Source organism: Macaca fascicularis, chromosome 10, assembly GCF_037993035.2.
Source record: "Macaca fascicularis isolate 582-1 chromosome 10, T2T-MFA8v1.1".
In the NCBI taxonomy this organism is placed as follows: Eukaryota; Metazoa; Chordata; class Mammalia; order Primates; family Cercopithecidae; genus Macaca; species Macaca fascicularis.
The window spans coordinates 1,515,976-1,535,042 of record NC_088384.1 but is presented as its reverse complement, the minus strand read 5'-3'; the positions used below and the strand labels follow the sequence as shown (position 1 = coordinate 1,535,042).

At 57.6% G+C, this 19,067-nt stretch overlaps 1 protein-coding gene across 2 annotated transcripts in view; it reads right to left on the bottom strand.

The window, feature by feature from the left end:
* Positions 1–939: 939 nt before the first annotated feature.
* The window catches only part of TTLL8 (tubulin tyrosine ligase like 8), a 37,585-nt gene continuing 19,457 nt past the window's right edge, over positions 940–19,067 (bottom strand). The window contains exons 9-16 of one of the 2 annotated variants that reach the window (XM_005566965.4): positions 17,038–17,186; positions 15,840–16,083; positions 14,343–14,766; positions 13,084–13,586; positions 11,403–11,425; positions 10,168–10,188; positions 2,795–2,887; positions 940–1,654 (exon numbers count right to left, since the gene is read on the bottom strand). In XM_005566965.4, coding sequence (XP_005567022.3) covers positions 1,494–1,654; positions 2,795–2,887; positions 10,168–10,188; positions 11,403–11,425; positions 13,084–13,586; positions 14,343–14,766; positions 15,840–16,083; positions 17,038–17,186 — 1,618 coding nt within the window. In that variant the 3' untranslated portion in view covers positions 940–1,493. Of the gene's footprint in view, positions 1,655–2,794; positions 2,888–4,998; positions 5,239–10,167; positions 10,189–11,402; positions 11,426–13,083; positions 13,587–14,342; positions 14,767–15,839; positions 16,084–17,037; positions 17,187–19,067 lie in introns of those variants that run through there. The other variant, XM_065521958.1, reaches the window with a different exon arrangement.

Sequence of the window (19,067 nt, the reverse complement as noted above, 5' to 3'; positions counted from 1 at the left end):
CAATAGCTGGGGAGCCTGGGAGTGTCTAGCCGGGGTGCTCTGCCTGGAATACCCACAGGACTCCCCAGGTGTGGAGGGCGGCACCACCCGCAGGCTGGGAGAGGCCGTGGGCCTCACACTGTGGGCTGGGGTAGTCAGGAGGGAGCTTGGGAAGCAAGCTCTGGGGCTTGGTCCCAGGGAGGGAAGGCGGCCAGGACCTGCTGTGACCGTGAAGTCCTCCGTTCCTCCCACCAACCCCACTGCCCACCTCCCTGCATCCTGGACCAGCACCTCCACCCTGCCCCCACCTGGCCTAGAGCCCTCCATGGGCTGGAACTTATGCGGTCACTGCTGGGCAGAGTAAATGGGGCTGAGCCCGCCCCCTGCAGCAGCGTGCCTGTGGCCATGGTGCCCCAGAGAGAGTGGCCAGTGCCAGCCTCCATGCCACAGCGTGGTCAGCAGCAGGCAGGCAGGTTTGGGGGTAGCCCAGGACGGGCCACTGTCATCCCCCATCCCAGGCCGGCTGGGGTGTAAGACAGATACTCCAGCTGGGCCTTGCCCCTCAGCCTGGCCTCCAGCCCTCCTTATACCAGGGGACAATGGGGGCTGCTGTACTGTGGCAGGGGTGTCCCAGACGATGTCCATGGCCACGACCAGCAGGATCGTTGAGAAAGGACAAATGTCCCTTCCCCGTGGGCCCACTCACACCCAAACCTCTCTCCAGGTCTCTCTGGGACAGGCCCCCACCATGACACACCCATCACCTGAAGGCACCATCCCAGCGTGCCATGACGCAGGCAGGGGCTGCAGGTGGCCAGTAGTCGGTGACCTCCTGTGGGGACGGCCCACGGGATGTGGCTGGCGCTGGTCCCAAGGCCCAGGGAAGGACAGTGGGGCCAGCCTCTGCCCTCTGCCCCAGGCCCACGGCCACCCTCTCCAGTCTGAGGTCAGGGGGCTCCCCGCCCTGTCTCTGAGGGCTGGGGGATTGGCCCTGCTCAGTATCCATGAAGAGCCAGGCCACCGACTCCTGGGCAGGCCCCAGCCACCGAGATCACCCACCGCAGCTGGACGAGGCCTGGGGTGGGGATGGGGTCCTTGCAAGTCTAGGTCCCCAGGGCAGCACGGCCACATGGCCCACTGACCATCCGTGCGCCCGGAAGCCCAACGGCGAAGGGCTCTGAGGGTCCAACCCCGAGGGCTCCCTCCGCGCCCGCGCTGGGCACCAGGTGGGAGGAAACGGGGTGCGGAGACCCTGGGCGGCGCCGAGACTCGTCGGACGAACGCGGGAAGGAACGAACTAGCGTCTGCCTGGGATCCGGGCTGGAGCTTTCCCCAGAGGGCTCCGAGGGGCCGGAGGGGCGCGGGGGTGCTGGGCGCGGGGCTCCCAAGAAAAACACGGCGAGGACGCGGGTTCTCCACAACAGCGCTGTGTTCTCGGCCTCAGCTCCGCGCAGGTTTCCACAAAGACGCGCGTGGCTCCGGGTCGTTGTCCTGGTCCCCGCGCCGGTCCCGACTCACGGGGTCCGCGGGCTGCAGCTCCGCCCGCCGAGCGGCACGAAGGACGCGCCCTGCAGGACCGCGGCGCGGAACGAGCGGCAGCGCTTGCAGGGCCAGGCGGGCGGCAGCAGCCCGCGGCACACCAGGCAGGGCAGCCCTCGGGGGTCCCTCGGCAGCCCTGGGGAGGGAGGGGCGCTGAGACCGCGTGCGCCGGCCCCACATCCCCCCGGCCGCGCCTCCCTCCACCCCGACAGCACCCGCCCGCCCGGCGCGCGCCGGGACCCCCTACCCGCAACAGCGCCTTCCTCCACCAGCGTCCCCAGGCCCCGCACCCCCACCACCGCTCCTCCAGTCCCCTGACCGTCCCACACGCCCCGGGAACCCTGGACTGCGTCCACAGACCCTGAGCCCACAGACCCCTCAAATCTCGCCCCTGTGCTCTCTTACCCCAGCCCATCCCCGACTGCGCCCCAGGCCCCCTGATTGCGCCTAGCGCCCCTTGACCTCGTCCCCAGGCCCCCAGACCGCGCCCACCCCTCCCTCAATCCACACCCACCAACAGGCGACGCCCACGCCCCTCAAGGCCACGCCCCCCCGCAGGCCCCCCAGGGCCACCCTCGTCACCTGCAAGACCAGCCCAGGCGGAGAGTCCAGCCCCAGATGGCTCCCAACTCGCTCCTACATGGAGCCCACATGCTTCCCCCAGCTTTTGGATAACCAAGACCTCCACTCAAACGCGGGCCGGGGGGCGGGAGTGGGGCGTCATGCCTCTGGGATGAAGGCTCTGCGGATGGATGGTACCCTTCTCCACCCCCCTCACCCTCTGTAACACTCCTCTGCCCGGGCCCCCACCCCAGAGGGGCAGTCCAGCTCTGCCTCTAGCTCATCAGCCTCTTCCAGGCGAGTCGTGCCTAGAAGGACCCAACCCACCAGGGCATTTGGAGAAGATCAGCCCCCGCCCCAACTCCTCCTGCTCTGCTGTGCCTGGGCTCAGGCTCAGACGCCTGGTGCTGAGGACCTGTCCCCACTGGGCCGGGACCACGTGGGTGGTGGGCACAGGGCGATGCCTGCAGACAAGGGCCAGCAGCGTGCTGGGCCAGCCCCAGAGTCCCAGGATGGATCAGCGGCTGGAGGGCTCAGGAGGGAGGTGGGAGTGTTAAGACTAGGGGTGCTCCAGGAGCCACCGAGCCCTGTCCCCACGAGAGGCTGCACCGGGTGCAGGCCATCTGGTCACGCTGGCACCTTCGAAGTGGACCTGGGCTGGGGCTCCCAGTGGAGCTAGAAGACCTGCTGCCCACAACCTGTGGTCAGACCTCACTAGGGCCCATGGGCTGTTCTGATGCCAGGAGCTGCTGGAGGGAGCACACCCCAGGCCAGCCATCCCATGCGGTGCCCGTGGTCTGGCAGGTGGCTGCAGTCCGTGCCCCCTCCTGCATGGACTCAGAGGTGGCAGCCATGATGGGCGAGAGCAGGTAGGTGCCATCCACTGCGGGGCTGGCCACTCAGCGAGGCCACCCCCTGCATGGGAGCTGCTGCTTTTCAAGGACTTTCACACAGTTCCTTGGAGCGTCACAGGACAGGCAAGGCTGGCAGGTGTGAACACCATGCGTCCCTTTCACCCGAGAGGCTGGGGCCTTGGCCTGGCTCTCACTCGCCTCCAGCCGCTGCCCTTGCCCTGGGGCTGTCCCATGGCTCTGGCCAGCCCTTCTCAGTGTGGTGAGCCGGTGCCAAGCCCCGTCCCCCATGTACTGGGGCCGGTGAGTCAAACTTCAGGTTTCCCAGGCCAGGAAGGGCTAGGGTAAGGCCAGCCTGCATGTTTGCTGCAGCTATAGCTGGTGGGGGAGGGAGAGAAGGAGTCTCAGGATGGGGTAGGGATGTGGGGTGAAGGGGGGACTCCCCGATTTTCCCAGCCTCCGGGGCTAAAGGTTCCCAAGCAGCCACAGCCCAGCCCAGAAGTGCAGGCACCACCCTGCTGGGGCGCCCACCGCCAACAGCAAACTCCGGGCCCCAGGCTGAGTCACTCTTCCCGGGGGTCTGGGTGGGGGGAGCCCCCAGTGCCTGTGCAAAGCAGTCCTTGGTTTCCAGGAACCTCGGAAGGGCTGGGCCAGCCTGGCCCACGGGACAGGCCAGGACCCGCATGGCACAAGCAGGGCATGAGCCGCAGGAAGAACGAGGTGGGAGCAGCTCCCACTCCCCGGGGCTCTCATCCCAGCGGAGAGACGCAGAGAGGCCAGGCACAGGACTGGGAGGTCAAGTCTGCAAGGGTGGCCCAGCAGGCCAGTCAGCACTGTGGGGCAGGGCCTTGTCCCCCAGGCACCCAGGGCCTGATAGGAGCCACCGGGGTGCCCAGAAAGTGTGTGTCCAGTGAGTCCGGGCAGAGGCTGGGCCCGCCCTAAGCCAAGGAAGAGGGGACATGGTGTCTGCAGCTCTCCGTGTGTCTGTGCGTGATTAACGGAACGTGCATGAGCTAGCCGAGAGCTGGTGTGGGGCCTGGACCCTGCTGAGGGAGGGGAGGCCCAAGGCCTGGGCCCCAACCCTGTATGGAGGCCGGGGCTGGGGTGAGACTCACTGCGGGGCGTCAGCAGGCTCTGGGGAGCCACTAAAGCTCATGGGGTACACTCAGTACCAGGGAGTCAGTCTGGGACCCAGACCAGCCCTTCCAGGGAAAACCACCAAATAGGCGCATAAGATTGGAAAAGCGTCACAAAAGCAAGCAAAAGCAGCAGGCAACCAGGTAAGGGTGGACCAGGTCCAGGCTAGGGAAGGTAAGTGAGCCAAGGAGAGGGCGCTCTGAAAGGTACCCGGCCCCGAAGCTCCTCACTCGGAGGCTTCACCACCAGGGCCACCTGGAGCTCTGGGTCCTGGAGTGTGGCGACAGAAGACACCCCATGCCCCCAACAATGTGGCAGCCCCAACATTTGGGTGCCAGGATGAATCAAAAACAGCTGGGCGTGGTGCACACCTGTGGTCCCAGCTCCTCAGGAGGCTGAAGTGGGAGGATCGCGTGAGCCCAAGAGTTGGAGGCTGCAGTTGGAGGCTGTGACTGCACCACTGCACTCCAGCCTGGGTGACAGTTGGAGGCTGTGACTGCACCACTGCACTTCAGCCTGGGTGACAGTTGGAGGCTGTGACTGCACCACTGCACTTCAGCCTGGGTGACAGAATGAGATCCTGTCTCAAAAAAAAAAAAAAAAAGAGAAAGAAAAAGTAAAAAGGTCAAATAATTTTATTAAAAAGTAGAACTTCTAAAAATGAAAACTTTAAGAAATTAAAACTTGAATGGGTTGATACCATCCTTAAATGAGCTGGAAGACAGGTGAGGAGACATTTTTAGAATGCAGCACAGGCAGCTAAATAAATCAAAGAAGTGGGAGATTAAAAGATACCGGGAGAAAGAAGGCTTAGCAAACATTTAGTTTGTGTTCCAAAGGGAAGGAGACAGAACGGGGTGGAGGCAATATTTAAAGACATAATGGCTGAGAGAGTCCATAATTGAATAATGACACCAGCGCACACATCAAAGACATTCAAATTCCAGATCGAATAAGTAAAAATCAAATTGAATACTCAGATATCGTATTAAAACAGTCTTAAAAGCTGGTAGGTAGAACCGACAGCTCCCCTTGGAGAGTGATGGCTGACTCTGCCGATTTTCCGAGAGCCACAGCAAAAACAAGACAGTGGAAAGACATATTCAGTGTTTGGTGGGAGAGTGGCTGCAACCTGGACTCCTGCCATGGAGAATCTGACTCTGTCATGAACCTGTGTGGAAAAGATATTGACAGACCAAAAACTCATCCGAGCGTCCCACCACTGGTGCCTCCCTAAGGGACACTGTCTTGAGCAGAATGAAAGTGGTTCAGAATGAACATGGCTGGAAGTCTGAGACTCAGGAAGAGTGAAGGGCAAAGAGGAATGTATGTAGTAAATCTAAAAACCAGTGGCTGTGCAAGCGATGATGATAATGACGCCCAGTAGACTGTTAAAAACATTATTAAACAGCCTGACAGCAATAGCAGTAAGTCAGAAGAGAGCAGGGACTTCACATTTTCCAGGCTTCAAAGTCGATGTATTGTCAGGTGGGTATAAGTGTCACTTCCTTCACTTTAGATTTTGGTAAGTTAAGCGTGCAATGAGTCATTTGTAGGCAGTTAGTAAAACACTAGAAACAGAGTCTGTAACCTCCAAACCAGAAGAAGGAAAAACCAAAATGAGAAAAGAAGCATCATTGAAAACTAAGGCAAGAACAGAGAGAAAAAGGAACATAGAATAGATGAGATCAACAAAAGTTAAATGAAATCAGATGCTAGATACTGTGGTCATCAGGCTCCAAGGCAGCCCGCAGTGATCCTCATCCCCAGGCACTCATGCATGTGTGCTCCCCTCCTGTCTGGATCAGGCTTGGAGCACGTGGCCAGTAGAACATAGGAGCAGCAGGGGTACGTGATGTCTCGGGTGAGGTCATAAAGACCTCATGACTCTAGTGGTCTCTCTTGAATCACTCACTGGAGGAAGCCAGCTGCCATGTTGTGAGGACACTCAAGCAGCCCTGTGGAAGGTGCACGTGGGAGGGACTGATAGGGGGTGCACCATCAGGGAGGTGGGTCCCCAGCCCCAGGCAAACCTTCAGATGAGGCTGCCTCAGTTGACACTGGAACTGAGCCTCAGGAGCATCCCTGAAGCAGCACCATGCCAATGAGCCCTTCTCGGATTCCTGAGCCACAGAAAACGTGGAGGGTAAGTGTTTGCTTTGTCAGCAGCTCTGCTTTGCAGTGATTTCTTAAGCAGAATCAGTCACCACAGAATCCATGTACACAGTTACCTTAAACGTAAATGTTACGTGCACTGGTTAAAAGATTAAACATTGGCAGTCTGGAATTTTATGCAGAGGAATATGTAAAACATAAGCTTATATAATGATGAAAGAAAAAACATACCAGGCAAATCCTCATCAAAATAAAATGAGTAACAATCTGAAAACTCTAAAGCAAGGACTGACAGAATTATATGCATCTCCAAGATTCTTATCATACTTTGCTTAGTAACTGATAAGCAGACGAAGAAAATGAAATATGTCAACAACACAATAAACAAATCTGGTCCAACTCGTGATGCTGAACAGTCTCAGAACCGCACATTATTTGCACCAAGAAACATTTACAAAAATTAACCTCCTAAAGCAACTGACAACCATCTAACGACTCGCAGTCCTCCATCTGACGTGCACTCCTGCACCTGACGACGTGCACTGATGAAGGCCTGGCATCCCCTGTCGCAGTTAATAGACTCCTGCCCCCTCTTACCACTGCAGGTCCATGCAGGTGTGGAGCAGCAAGTATAAGACACAAAAGGCATAAAGATCATAAGGGAAGAAGTGAAATGGAATTTGTTTGCAGGTGATGTGACTTTGTAGAAAACCCAGAGGCATCTACAAATTGCCAGAACCAAGAGGTGAATTTACCAACACACTGGGACACAGTGTCCATGTACAAAAGCCATTGCATTTCCCACATTTTAGCAACAAACAAGTGGAAAAATAAAATTTCAAATACTATTAATAAAAGCATCAAAATGTATTTGTAAAATATACTTACAAAAGTATCAAAAATCCATCAAATACCTAGGAATAAATATAATGAAAACTATGCAATAATATTGCTTGGAGAAACTGAAAAATACCTAAATAAATGTTGAGATACATCACGTGCAGGGATCAGAAACCTCAATATTGTAGGATATCAATTCTCCCCAAAACGATCTATAGATTTAATGCACTCTCAATAAACATCCCAGCAGGTCTTTTTAAAACTTAACACGTGACTGTACGCAGTGGCTCATGCCTGTAATCCCAACACTTTGGGAGGCCGAGGCGGGTGGATCACAAGGTCAGGAGATCGAGACCATCCTGGCCAACATGGTGAAACCCTGTCTCTACTAAAAATACAGAAAAATTAGCTGGGCGAGGTGGCGCGTGCCTGTCATCCCAGCTACTCAGGAGGCTGAGGCAGGAGAATCGCTTGAACCTGGGAGGCGGAGCTTGCAGTGAGCCAAGATCGCACCACTGCACTCCAGTCTGGCAACAAAGAGAGACTCTGTCTCAAAATAAATAAATAAATACTTAACATGAAAATTCAGGCCAGGTGCGGTGGCTCACGCCTGTAATCCCAGCACTTTTGGAGGCCGAGGCAGGCAGATCACAAGGTCAGGAGTTCGAGACCAGCCTGGCCAACATAGTGAAACCCCATCTCTACTAAAAATGCAAAAATTTAGCCGGGTGTGGTGGTGGGCGCCTGTAATCCCAGCCACTTGGGAGGCTGGGGCAGGAGAATCACTTGAACTCAGGAGGCGGAGGTTGCAGTGAGCTGAGATCACGTCACTGCACTCCAGCCCCAGCGACTATGTGAGATTCTGTCTCAAAACAAACAAACAGACAGACAACAACAACAGCAACAACAAAACCATTCAAATGACATAGAGTAGCCAACACAACTTTGAAGAAGAAACAAAGTTGGAAAATGTACACTCTCATGTTTGGTTTTGTTTTGTGTTTTGTTTTTGAGGTGGAGTCTCTGTCACTCAGGCTGGAGTGCAATGGCGCGATCTCAGCTCACTGCAACCTCTGCTTCCTGGGTTCAAGCAACTCTCCTGCCTCAGCCTCCTCAGTAGCTGGGATTACAGGTGCCTGCCACTCGGCCTCCCAAAGTGCTGGGGTTGCAGGTGTGAGCCACCACACCCGGCCCACTGTCATATTTGAAAACTTCAAAGACAGTGTGGTATTGATATAAGGATAGGTAAACAGATTGTTGAAACAGCATAAATAATCCAGAATTCCTTCAAGACAGTCTGTTTTTGAAGAAGATGCCAAAGTAATTCAGTGGGAGGAAGGATGGTCTTTTTGATGATGGCGCTGGAACAACTGGACCGCCACAAGAAAATCTAAATTTAACATTTTATTTAGGAAGCAAGAATGCAATTCAGGGCATACACACAGACGGGGTGATCTCACTATGTCTGAAGAACCAAGAGAAGTTTGGGAGTTTTCTTAGAGAAATGCTCTGTGATGTTTCACAAGCAAGCTCACTAGAAAGACCAGTAAGCACCAGGAGACTTGTGGGGCTCTGACTGGTGAACGATGGCGTGGGTGAAAGTACTTTCAGAGTCCCAGCAGGTTGTTTCAGCAGCTCACAGATAAAACTGTCTTTGGATTACATGGGCTGTTTTAGGTGCTGGGCTCATGAAAAGTTTAATTTTTGGAGCAGGTGCCAGGTTATGTTCTGAGTATTTTTTTTCCTTGCCCCTTGATTCTGAATTAGTTGTGTAGGACAAGAATGAGCCCATTTGTATCACTGGCTTTTACAACACCATACACAAAAATTCACTCAAGATGCATCATTGACCAAAATGTGAAAGTCAAAACCACAAAGCTTGTAGAAGGAATCACATAAGAGCATCTAAACACCTGAGAGGCTGGACACCCTGTTTACCCTGAGCGATTATTACACAATGCATGTCTGCATCATCCTATCTCATGTAATCCACAAATAAATACACCTACAGGGCACCCACAGGAAAAAAAAATTAGCAAAAACTCCAAAAATAAAAGAATCACTAAGAAAGCAAAAAGGCAAACCACAACCTGGGAGGAAACAGTTCCATTGTGCATATCTGACAAATAAATACACAGAAGAGGCCTGGCGCAGGGGCTCAGGGCTATAATCCCAGCACCTGAGGTCGGGAGTTCAAGACCAGCCTGCCCAACATGGTGAAATCCCGTCTCTACTAAAAATGCAAAATTAGCTGGGCATGGTGGTGCATGCCTGTAATTCCAGCTGCTCAGGAGGCTGAGGCAGGAGAATCACTTAGAATCCCGGAGGCAGAGGGTGCAGTGAGCCGAGATCGCGCCATTGCACTCCAGCCTGGGCAACAGAGTCAGACTCTGTCTCAAAAATAAATAAATAAATAAATAAATATAAAGAATATATAAAAGCCACTGTTAGTAACCAACCAAAGACAAGCAACCTAATTTTACAACAGTAAAAAGACTTAGTAAGACATTTTGCAAAGCAAAATATCTGCATGGCTAATGAACAAAGTGCTTAGCACGGCTGGTCACCTGAAAAACAAGAGTTAAAACCACGATGAGATACCTGTACACCTACCAGACTGGCTAAAAACAGAGCCTGACAATACCCAGTGTTGGCAAGGATGTGGGGCAACCAGGACTCTCATGTGGTGGGTGGGAGTGCAAAACATCACAACCACATTGGAAACTGGAAGTTTCTTCTAAAGCAAAACCCAAGCATCCTTCATGACCTAGTGGTGAAACTCTTGGACACATGGCCGAGACAGACAAAGGCACACGTCCCCGTAACGGCCGGCACGGGATGATCAGAGCAACTTCATTTATCACAGTCCTACACTGGAAGCAAGGCAGCTGTCTGTCAGCAGAGGACCAGGCAGGCTCTGGCACATGTGTGCAATGCAGTACTGCTCTTCACCAACAAAGGGTGCACACCTGTCACACTATACAGCCACTGCACCTCAGAGCGGAGGGTCAGTCACGGAAATACACCGGCCACTCTGCACAGCCACTGCACCTCAGAGCGGAGGGTCAGACACGGAAGTACACCGGCCACTCTGCACAGCCGCTGCATCTCAGAGCAGAGGGTCTGAGTTCGAGATTAACCTGACCAATATGGTGAAACCCCATCTCTACTAAAAATACAAAAAAAATTAACTGGGTGTGGTGGCACAGGCCTGTAATCCCAGCTACTCAGGAGGCTGAGGCAGGAGAATCACTTGAACCCAGGAGGCGGAGGTTGCAGTGAGCTGAGATTGTGCCACTGCACTCCAGCCTGGGCAATAGAGCGGGACTCCATCTCAAAAAAAAAAAAAAAAAAAAAAAAAAACAGATCTGCCGGGCGCAGTGGCTCATGCCTTTAATCCCAGCACTTTGGGAGGCCAAGGCAGGTGGATCACCTGAGCTCAGGAGTTTGTGACCACCCTGGCCAACATGGTGAAACCCTGTCTCTACTAAAAATACAAAATTTTAACTGGGCATGGTGGCAGGCGCCTGTGGTCCCAGCTACTCAGGAGGCTGAGGCAGGGGAATCGCTTGAATACGGGATGTGGAGGTTGCAGTCAGCCAAGATCGTGCCATTGCACTCCAGCCTGGGCAACAGAGTGAGACTCTGTCTAAAAAAAAAAAAAAAAAGATGTCTGTTCTTCCCAAGATCTGCAGATTCAAGGTGATCCCAGCAGTTTGCTGTTCTTAAGCCGACAAGCTCCAAGGGCAGCGTGCACTTCCTGTCCTGCTGGCCGGACGAGGCCAGGTGACCCTGTCGCCACAGGCATTTTGCAGCACAGGCTCTGAGTGCACCGGTGCGGTTGCCTGACTGTCACGGAACAAACACACCCCAGGTAGCCACTAGCGTAAGGCCGAGGGGCACGTGGAGCCGGCCTGAGCCCAGCCAGGAGTCTGGAAGCAAGCCCAGCTACTCCCAGCCGTGCCCTCGCCTGACCGGGAAACGCTCGTACGCACGGGTTGGAGTTACTTGCCATGCATGGCAACCACAGCAGGAACCCGACTCACGCACGGACGCCAGCACCCGCGAGTGAGAGGCGCCTCCGACACGTGGTGTCGGCTTTGGAAGCAGCTGGTGGGTGGTGAGGAAATGTCACAGATCTGGAAAGAGAGAGGCCTCTGTAAGGTGGTGTCAAAACGCCAGGTTGAATCAACAGTCATCTGTGGGGACTCCGAAGGCAGGCAATCTGCCCAGTGAACTCGCAGCACCGGGCAGAAGGGTCTGGAGGGAGAACCCTGGTGGCACGGCTGGTATGTGAGGATCAAAGGCAGAGGAGATCTTTCCTCTTCAGCATGAGAATCCGGCACTGGGCTAAGCCTCCAGCTGCCTCCCGCTGGTGACCTGGTAAAGGGGAACATAAACTCCTTTGGTCGGCGACATTGCTTACGGCAAAACTGCCCTGTGGCGGGCAGACCACGTGGGGACTGGGGAGGTCACTGGTGTCTGGGGGCCACGTCACGGGCCTTCCTGAGTGATCCCCACACCTGGGCGTGTGCCCTGCGGGCCGTAGCCATGGGGCTGCTGCAGGAGGAACTTCACCTCCTCTGGGGCAAGAGGCATCTCCGTGAGTGGTCCCAGCCCATGAATCTCAGTGGGAATCAAGGAGGCGGCAACACCTGCACGCCATGGTAAAGACTCCCATCATGCCCTTGTAAAGACCCCCATCATGCCGTCCTAAAGACCCCCATCATGCCCTTGTAAAGACCCCCATCATGCCGTCCTAAAGACCCCCCCCACGCCATCGTAAAGACCCTCATCACACCGCCCTGAAGACCCCCATCATGCCCTTGTAAAGATCCTCATCACGCAGTCCTAAAGACCCCCATCACGCCTTTGTAAAGACCCCCATCGCGCCGCCTAAAGACCCCCACCACACAGTCCTGAAGATCCCCACCACGCCCTCATAAAGATCCTCATCACACCCTCGTAAAGACCCTCATCACACCGTCCTGAAGACCCCCATCACGCTGCCTGAAGACCCCCACCACACCCTCCTAAAGTCCCCCATCATGCCGTCCTGAAGACCCACATCACACCCTTGTAAAGACCCCCATCACGCCACCTAAAGACCCCCCCATTGCCAGGCGCAGTGGCTCAAGCCTGTAATCCCAGCACTTTGGGAGGCCGAGGCGGGCGGATCACGAGGTCAGGAGATCGAGGCCATCCTGGCTAACACGGTGAAACCCTGTCTCTACTAAAAACACAAAAAATTAGCCGGGCGAGGTGGCAGGTGCCTGTAGTCTCAGCTACTCGGGAGGCTGAGGCAGGAGAATGGCGTGAACCTGGGAGGCGGAGCTTTCAGTGAGCCGAGATCGCGCCACGGCACTCCAGCCTGGGCGACAGAGCGAGACTCCGTCTCAAAAAAAAAAAAAGACCACCCCATCACACCACCTAAAGACCCCCATCACGCCGTCATAAAGACCCCCGTGTGGGAGGAGCGGGCGATGCTGCCCTGCTGGCCGCCGTGTCCCTGCCCCACGTCCTTCTCAGCGACTCTGAGGCCAGGAGCAGCCTGTGGCAGCCCTTGAAGTCTGAATGTTTAGCCGAGGCTCAGAAAAGCCCGATGGGGACCAGGCGTGGTGGCTCAGACCTGTCATCTCAGCCCCTCAGAGCCTTCAGAAAACCACACACAAGAGCCCGGCAGTCACTTTTGCCGCCTCACTCAGCCGGGGAGTTTGGTGCTGTTCATGGAGCTGTTCAAGGTCCTAACTCAAATCCTCCTGACCCGCACCACACCCCAGAGGTGTGGAGACAACGGCATCACCCGCTAGGTTCTACAGAGCGGACCCCACTATCCACCTGGCCGGCACTCCCACTCCCCCCACGCCGAGACCCCCGTGCCGGGCTGGGACAGGTGCCCCAACCCCGCTCCCCCGTTCCCGCCGGCACCTCTGTCGGGGACACCCCGGGACCCCGCACCGAAGCCTGCCCTGTGCCCTGCTCTGGAGGATGCAGCAGCTGCTGGCGAGGGCTGGGGATGGAGTAGACGGCCCCCAACCCCACAGCGCACCGCGAGCGGCGCAGGTTACCTTTGCCTCCGGGCGGCGGACGCAGGGCACCCTCCACTGTCTTCAGGTTCTGCGGCACAGGTGCCGGGGGGTGTGCATTTAGCTGGTTTGGATCCCAGTGTTTGGTGGGCTGGGCTTCGGGGACATCAGTGTTTGGGGCCTGACTGTCCACATGACGACAGGGGCAGGCCGGGAGCTCCACCTTCCCAGCAGCCTTGGTGCGGATAGGCTGCGGGGCGCCACTGCTCTCGGGCAGCCCCCTTAAGGGTGCCAGCAAGGCCAGGGGGTGCCCCTTCTCTTCCTTCAGTCCCAAGTCTCGCTGGAGAGCTGGTCGTGGGGATCCCTGGGCAGGGTCGGACATGGCCGAGGGGCCCTGTGCCTCCAGTGGCTGCGTGTCCAACAGCAAGGCCGAAGCCTTGAGGTTGCAGGCAGGCAGCACTTGCCTCCTGGCTCTCCTCACACTGACGCCTGCCACGCAGAGGTCGGACCCGCTGAATGGGGGCAGCTCGACCACAGGCTGTGGGGAAGGAACAGGTGGTGGGTGCTGGGCTGTGGCTGGGATGGTGGGGTCCACGCAGGAGGGGTCTGCACAGGAGGGGCTGGTTGGGGCACAGACCCCCACCTGACTCAGGAGTGAACACCTGGGGTCCCATGCAGACCACCAGGAGGCTCCCAGGCTCTGGAGAACCTGCGGGGAGCCAAGGCTTCCTGAGGCTTGGGGGTCAGCCTGGGGGGCCCCACACCCAGGAACTGGGCTGCTCTTTTCCTGAGTTTAGCCACAAAGAGGCCTCAAGAGAGAGGCACTGGCCATGCTTCCCAATGGCTCCAGCACATCTGCAGGCACAGGGAGGCCCCCGGAAGATCCTCGGAGTAGAGGAGGCACTGCAGGCCAAAGCAAAGGAGCAGCACAGGGGGCCTGGAGGCTGCAGGCATGGAGCCCCCCACCTCTAACCAGTCAGGGCTGGGTGAGACGGGGAACAGGACGGAGGCACTGAGCCTGAGCCACCCCGCTCGCCTGGACACCTGGAGTAGCCCCTTCCCCGGTGCCGACACGGCACTGAGCCCCATGGGAGAGCAGGACAGGCCTGGACCCTTGGCGGGACCAAGCGTGGTCACAGAGCAGGATTGGCGTCCTCCATGGACCCCGCGGCGCTGGCGGCCTGCAGCTCCACCCTCGCCCAGCGACCAGGTGGCAAAGCATCCGCATGGCGGGCAGCCACCAAACCCCCAGGGGATGGCGCCCACCGCCCGGGCAGGGGCGGACGTGGCTCACCTGCCTCCACAGGAGCTCAAAGTTGCCGACGTCACAGCTGCGGTCCACGGCCACCTTGATGGTGTCCTCCTGCACCTGTGCACACAGCTGGGCCGTGACCGGTGTGGACGGGTGCATGGTGGGGCTGGAGTTGATCTCGATCAGCCAGGGCCTGAAGTCCCTTCCAAGGACGAAGTCGGCCCCGTAGAGCTCAAAGCTGTTCTTGCGAGGCTCCACGTGGTCCTGGGCCACCTTCATGGCGTGGATGATGGCCTTCTTCATGGACGGGTAGATGACACTGCCCCACACGGCACCACGGCCCTGGCGCTGCAGGTACTCCTGGAACTTGGCACTGGTCCACATGTTGTGTGCGGGCAGCAGGGGGCTGCGGCCCACGTCATTCTTCAGGTGCTTCTGGACGGCGTTGTTGCACAGGTGGATGGCACTGTGGGGGACAAGGGGCAGGTGCTCAGCCTCCGCCGGCCCAGGAGGGCACCCAAGGCCGGTCCTCCCAGCCATGCTTCGTCCACCTGGCTGGCTCTAGAGAACCCTGCCCCCGAGGACTCCCACCCTTTGCTGGAGGGGCCTAGTTGGGATGAGTGTTACTGTCCCAGATGGAGAAACAGGGCTCAGATTGGTCATGGGATTGGCCAGGCGCACAGCTCATGGCTGGAGGCCCAGAAACGGGTGCTGGAAGGGGGCCCTGGCTTCTCACTGCCTGGGAGCTGCTTTTGCACAGTGAGTTCCTGGACCCCCTCCAGGCCCACTTGACCAGAGGCAGCGAGCAGGTGAGGTTCCAAGCACCTAGCCGGCTCCTCCCAGGCCTCTTCTGGGTGTGACTTCGAGCATGACCCACCAGGCATGACCGCAGCCCCTCGCCTGGGCCAGAGCTAACTCCCCTGCAAGGTCTCCGTTACGTGACTTTCGGGCCTCCCTGGATCCTCACTCTCTTGAAAAGCAGACCCCCTGCCTGCCCAGCCATCAGGCCCCCCAGCACCTCACACCAAGTGAGAACCACAGAATGGTCAGAGGAAGGCTTGGCACAGACAGAGGCTGGCAGGCCTCACCGTGCGGGCAGCACATTTCTGAGGACTCCACAGGCTCTCGCCATCCTGCCCACGAGGGGTCCCGGGTGAGGCGCGGGTCCATCCACCCCGGGCAGCACACTCGCCTCCACCAGGCGCCCCACACGCCACCGCCCCTGAACCGGGGCCCAGGTGCTGCCCACTCCATTCCGATCCCCTGGGCACAGGCAAAATGGTGCCTTTTAAGATTTTCCAGAAATGATACAGAGTGTGGGGTGTAAGGTGCTGGCTTTGAAGGTCAGTGGGCCTGGGCCTGTCCCTGGGGGAGGTCATCAGCTTCCCAAGCCTCAGTTTCCCCCCATCTGTGCCTCTCGTGGTGGCAGGTGGCAGTGAGGGGGTCCTGCCCGTGATGCTTCTCACTGCGGCTGCCCCAGGCAGGTGGGCAGCAGCCCGTTCCCTGGCCTGAGGCGTCCAGCTCACCCACCGCACTGACCTGTCCAGCTTGTCCAGGGAGAAGCGCTGTGTTGAGAACCGCAGGTAACTCTCCTTGTAGAACCAGATGGTCAGGGGGTTCCAGTCCGTGACAAGGAACCACTGTCTGATGTCGAACTTGGTGTCATAGATGAGCAGTGGCGTCTCGATGTACTTCTGGACCACCCACTTGTTGTCCCTGGGAAGAGGGTGGTCTGTAGCCGCCAGCTCCAGGATCTCTTCCACACGGTCCATGCACACTATGTCTGCAAGAGGCCACTGCTCAACCCAGCATGCCCAGCCCCTGTGCAGCGGGACCGAGCTCCTGAGCCCTGGGGCAGGGTCGCAGCTTGGCCCTGAGACCTGCACTGGCTTTGTCCAGGGCCAGCAGGCAGCATTGCTGGTGGGGGGACCGGGGACAGGGAAGGCTTAGCGCTCATGGATGAGGCTGAAGCCAGTGCCAGTCTCCCCCAGGCTCTCCCCCAACAGAACCAGCCTCTGGACTCCAGAGGGGACACAGAGATCAGTGAAGGGGCAGGGACAGAGATACTTTTAAAAGGGAGCCAGCAGGATGGGCGTGGTGGCTCAAGCCTGTAATCCCAGCACTTTGGGAAGCCGAGGCAGGTGAATCACTTGAGGTCGGGAGTTCAAGACCAGCCTGGCCAACATGGTGAAACTCTATCTCTACTAAAAATACAAAAACTGAGCCGGGTGTGGTGGGCACCTGTAGTCCCAGCTACTCGGGAGGCTGAGGCAGGAGAATCGCTTAAACCTGGAAGGTGGAGGCTGCAGTGAGCCGAGATCATGCCACTGCATTCCAGCCTGGATGACAGAGCGAGACTCAGTTGCAAAAAAATAATAATAATAAAAATAATAAAAAGAAGAGCGTAGACCAGTTTGTGAATACAGAGGAGGAAATCCTGATTAACCCATCAACCCAGATTCAGCCTTGTGATTGGAACACATGCTGTGAAGACGCCTCCAGGTCTGCCCCAGGGCCAGAGTCCTGACCCCCACGCCTGCCTCTGCGTTCTGCTCCCACCCTTCCTTCCCTGTGGCGCTGTGGGCCTGAGCCTGCCTCTCACTCACGGCCCCTGGCATCAAGTGCAGGCGTTGGTGGCTATGAACTTGGTGCAGGGAGCGCCCGCACCAGGGGACTTATCTCGCCCAGATGAACGTGATGAACAAGGTGCAGGGAGCGCCTACACCAGGGGACTCACCTCGGCCCCGAGACTTGGCCGCAGGCTTTATAATCCAGATGTTCCGGAACCCGTCGATGTCCGTCTGAGGGTTCACGGATGTGATTTGATTCAGCAGAGCCTGGCACTGAGGAAAGTAATTTCTTGAATCGGAGATGAAAGCATCGCCACTACAAAGCAAGATCCAGAAAGTGCATGAGACTTGGAGGCCTGGGTCCCGCCCCACCCACCAAGCAGGCTCTCTGCTCTAGGATGGTCTGTAGCTGACCTGGCGGGAAAGGGCTGCAGGTCGGCCCAGGAAGTTCTGCCAACAGTATGGACACCTGAAAACACAGCCCTGTGAGGCTGCTCCAGACAAGGGCTGTGTTAAGACACTGGGGACCCCAGTGTGTGGGTCGGAGCCAGCCACAGGCCCCAAGCAGCACCCTGCCTGGGTGGAAACGGTGGGAGGCATGGGGCGGGAGGCGTAGCTATGGTGGAAACGTGGGAGACACAGGCCGGGGGCGGATGCAGCCATTCCCAGGTGGCTTTTAGAACTCAAGGGTGCACTAGAGCTGTTTGAGTGGCTTTTAGAACTCGGGGGTGCACTAGAGCTGTTTGAGTGACTTCTAGAGCTCGGGGGTGCACTAGAGCTGTTTGAGTGGCTTTTAGAATTTGGGGTGCACTAGAGCTGTTTGAGTGGCTTTTAGAATTCAGGGGTGCACTAGAGCTGTTTGAGTGGCTTTTATAACTCGGGGGTGCACTAGAGCTGTTTGAGTGGCTTTTAGAGCTCGGGGGTGCACTCCTGCTGCCCGGATGGTGGGGGGGAAGCCATGCCAGTACCAGCAGCTGCCCCAGGGCCTGTTGGACCCATCCTGCATGGGCAAACTCAGGGCTGTGAAGACCCAGTGTGGACCCCACGACATCCTAACAAGGTGGCCTTGGTGCAGGAGGGGGGACCATCGGGGCTCTGAGGACACCAGCCATGACTCTCGCAGCCAGGCTGGGCTGGGGTGGGTAGGCAAAGCCCCTGAGGACACAGGACATCAGGGTTCCATTCCCACCTGCTGGGGGCAGCTTGAAGGGAGAAGTAAGGCTGGGGTGTCCCTGACAACAGGGGAGGGGCCCCACCACTGTGGAGCTGTGGCCGGGGGGGGGGGCTTGGGTGAGAGCCCCTGTGGTGACAAGCCCCTCCCGGGGAAGGACTGAAGGTGATCTCAGGCAGGGGCACCTCCTGGCTCTCACTGACTGCCACATCTCCTCCGTGGTGAGCACTGCACACTCCTGACCGCAGGATGGCAACAGGACTGTGATGAGGACTTGGAGCAAACCGGATGCAGCCAGCTCCCCCCACCCCTGAAACATCCCTGTCTGTGCGGCACAGGCCAGCCCCAAACTATTGAGGTCTAAACAGGGTGGGTCACCCATGACATCCACCATGCTGGTCACAGCCAAGGCCGCCCAGGATACCAGCAAGCTCCCAGTGACACGGGGCTACAGCGACTCACTCAGGAGGATGAGCTGTGGGAAGGAATCCCTCACAGCCTCCCAGCACAGCCCAGCCCCGAGCCTGCCCTCACATTGGGAGGTGGTATCTGGGCAGGACCACCCTCCCCACAAGTGCACGCGCCACTGTGTTGCCCCTGCTTTGTGGGGAGAAGGCTGTGAGCAGTGAGGGACAGAGCCACTCAGGAGCCCAGCGGAGCATCGCACAGGAGCTGGCAAGGTCCAGGAACCATGAGATGCACACCCCAAACTCGTCAGAGAACAAGCACGGGCCTCCAGATGCTGACGGCGAGCAGGGGCCACAGCCAGGGCTCTCTGGGTCCTGACCCCAGGGCACACCTGCCAGGGATCCCAGCTGAGCCCAGTAGGTGAGACTGACGGGCGGAGGCACCGGGGACTCCCAGAGAGATCCCCTCCGGCAGCAGCTGGGAAGCTCCCCTGCACGCACCTGACGTGGTTTGGGATGAGTCAGCCACAGGGACTTGCGGGGGTCCGATGCTGCCACCTGGTGGTCACCCCTGGGTCTTCCTTTTAATTCAGGTCTAAGAAAACGCAGTGGGGTGCAC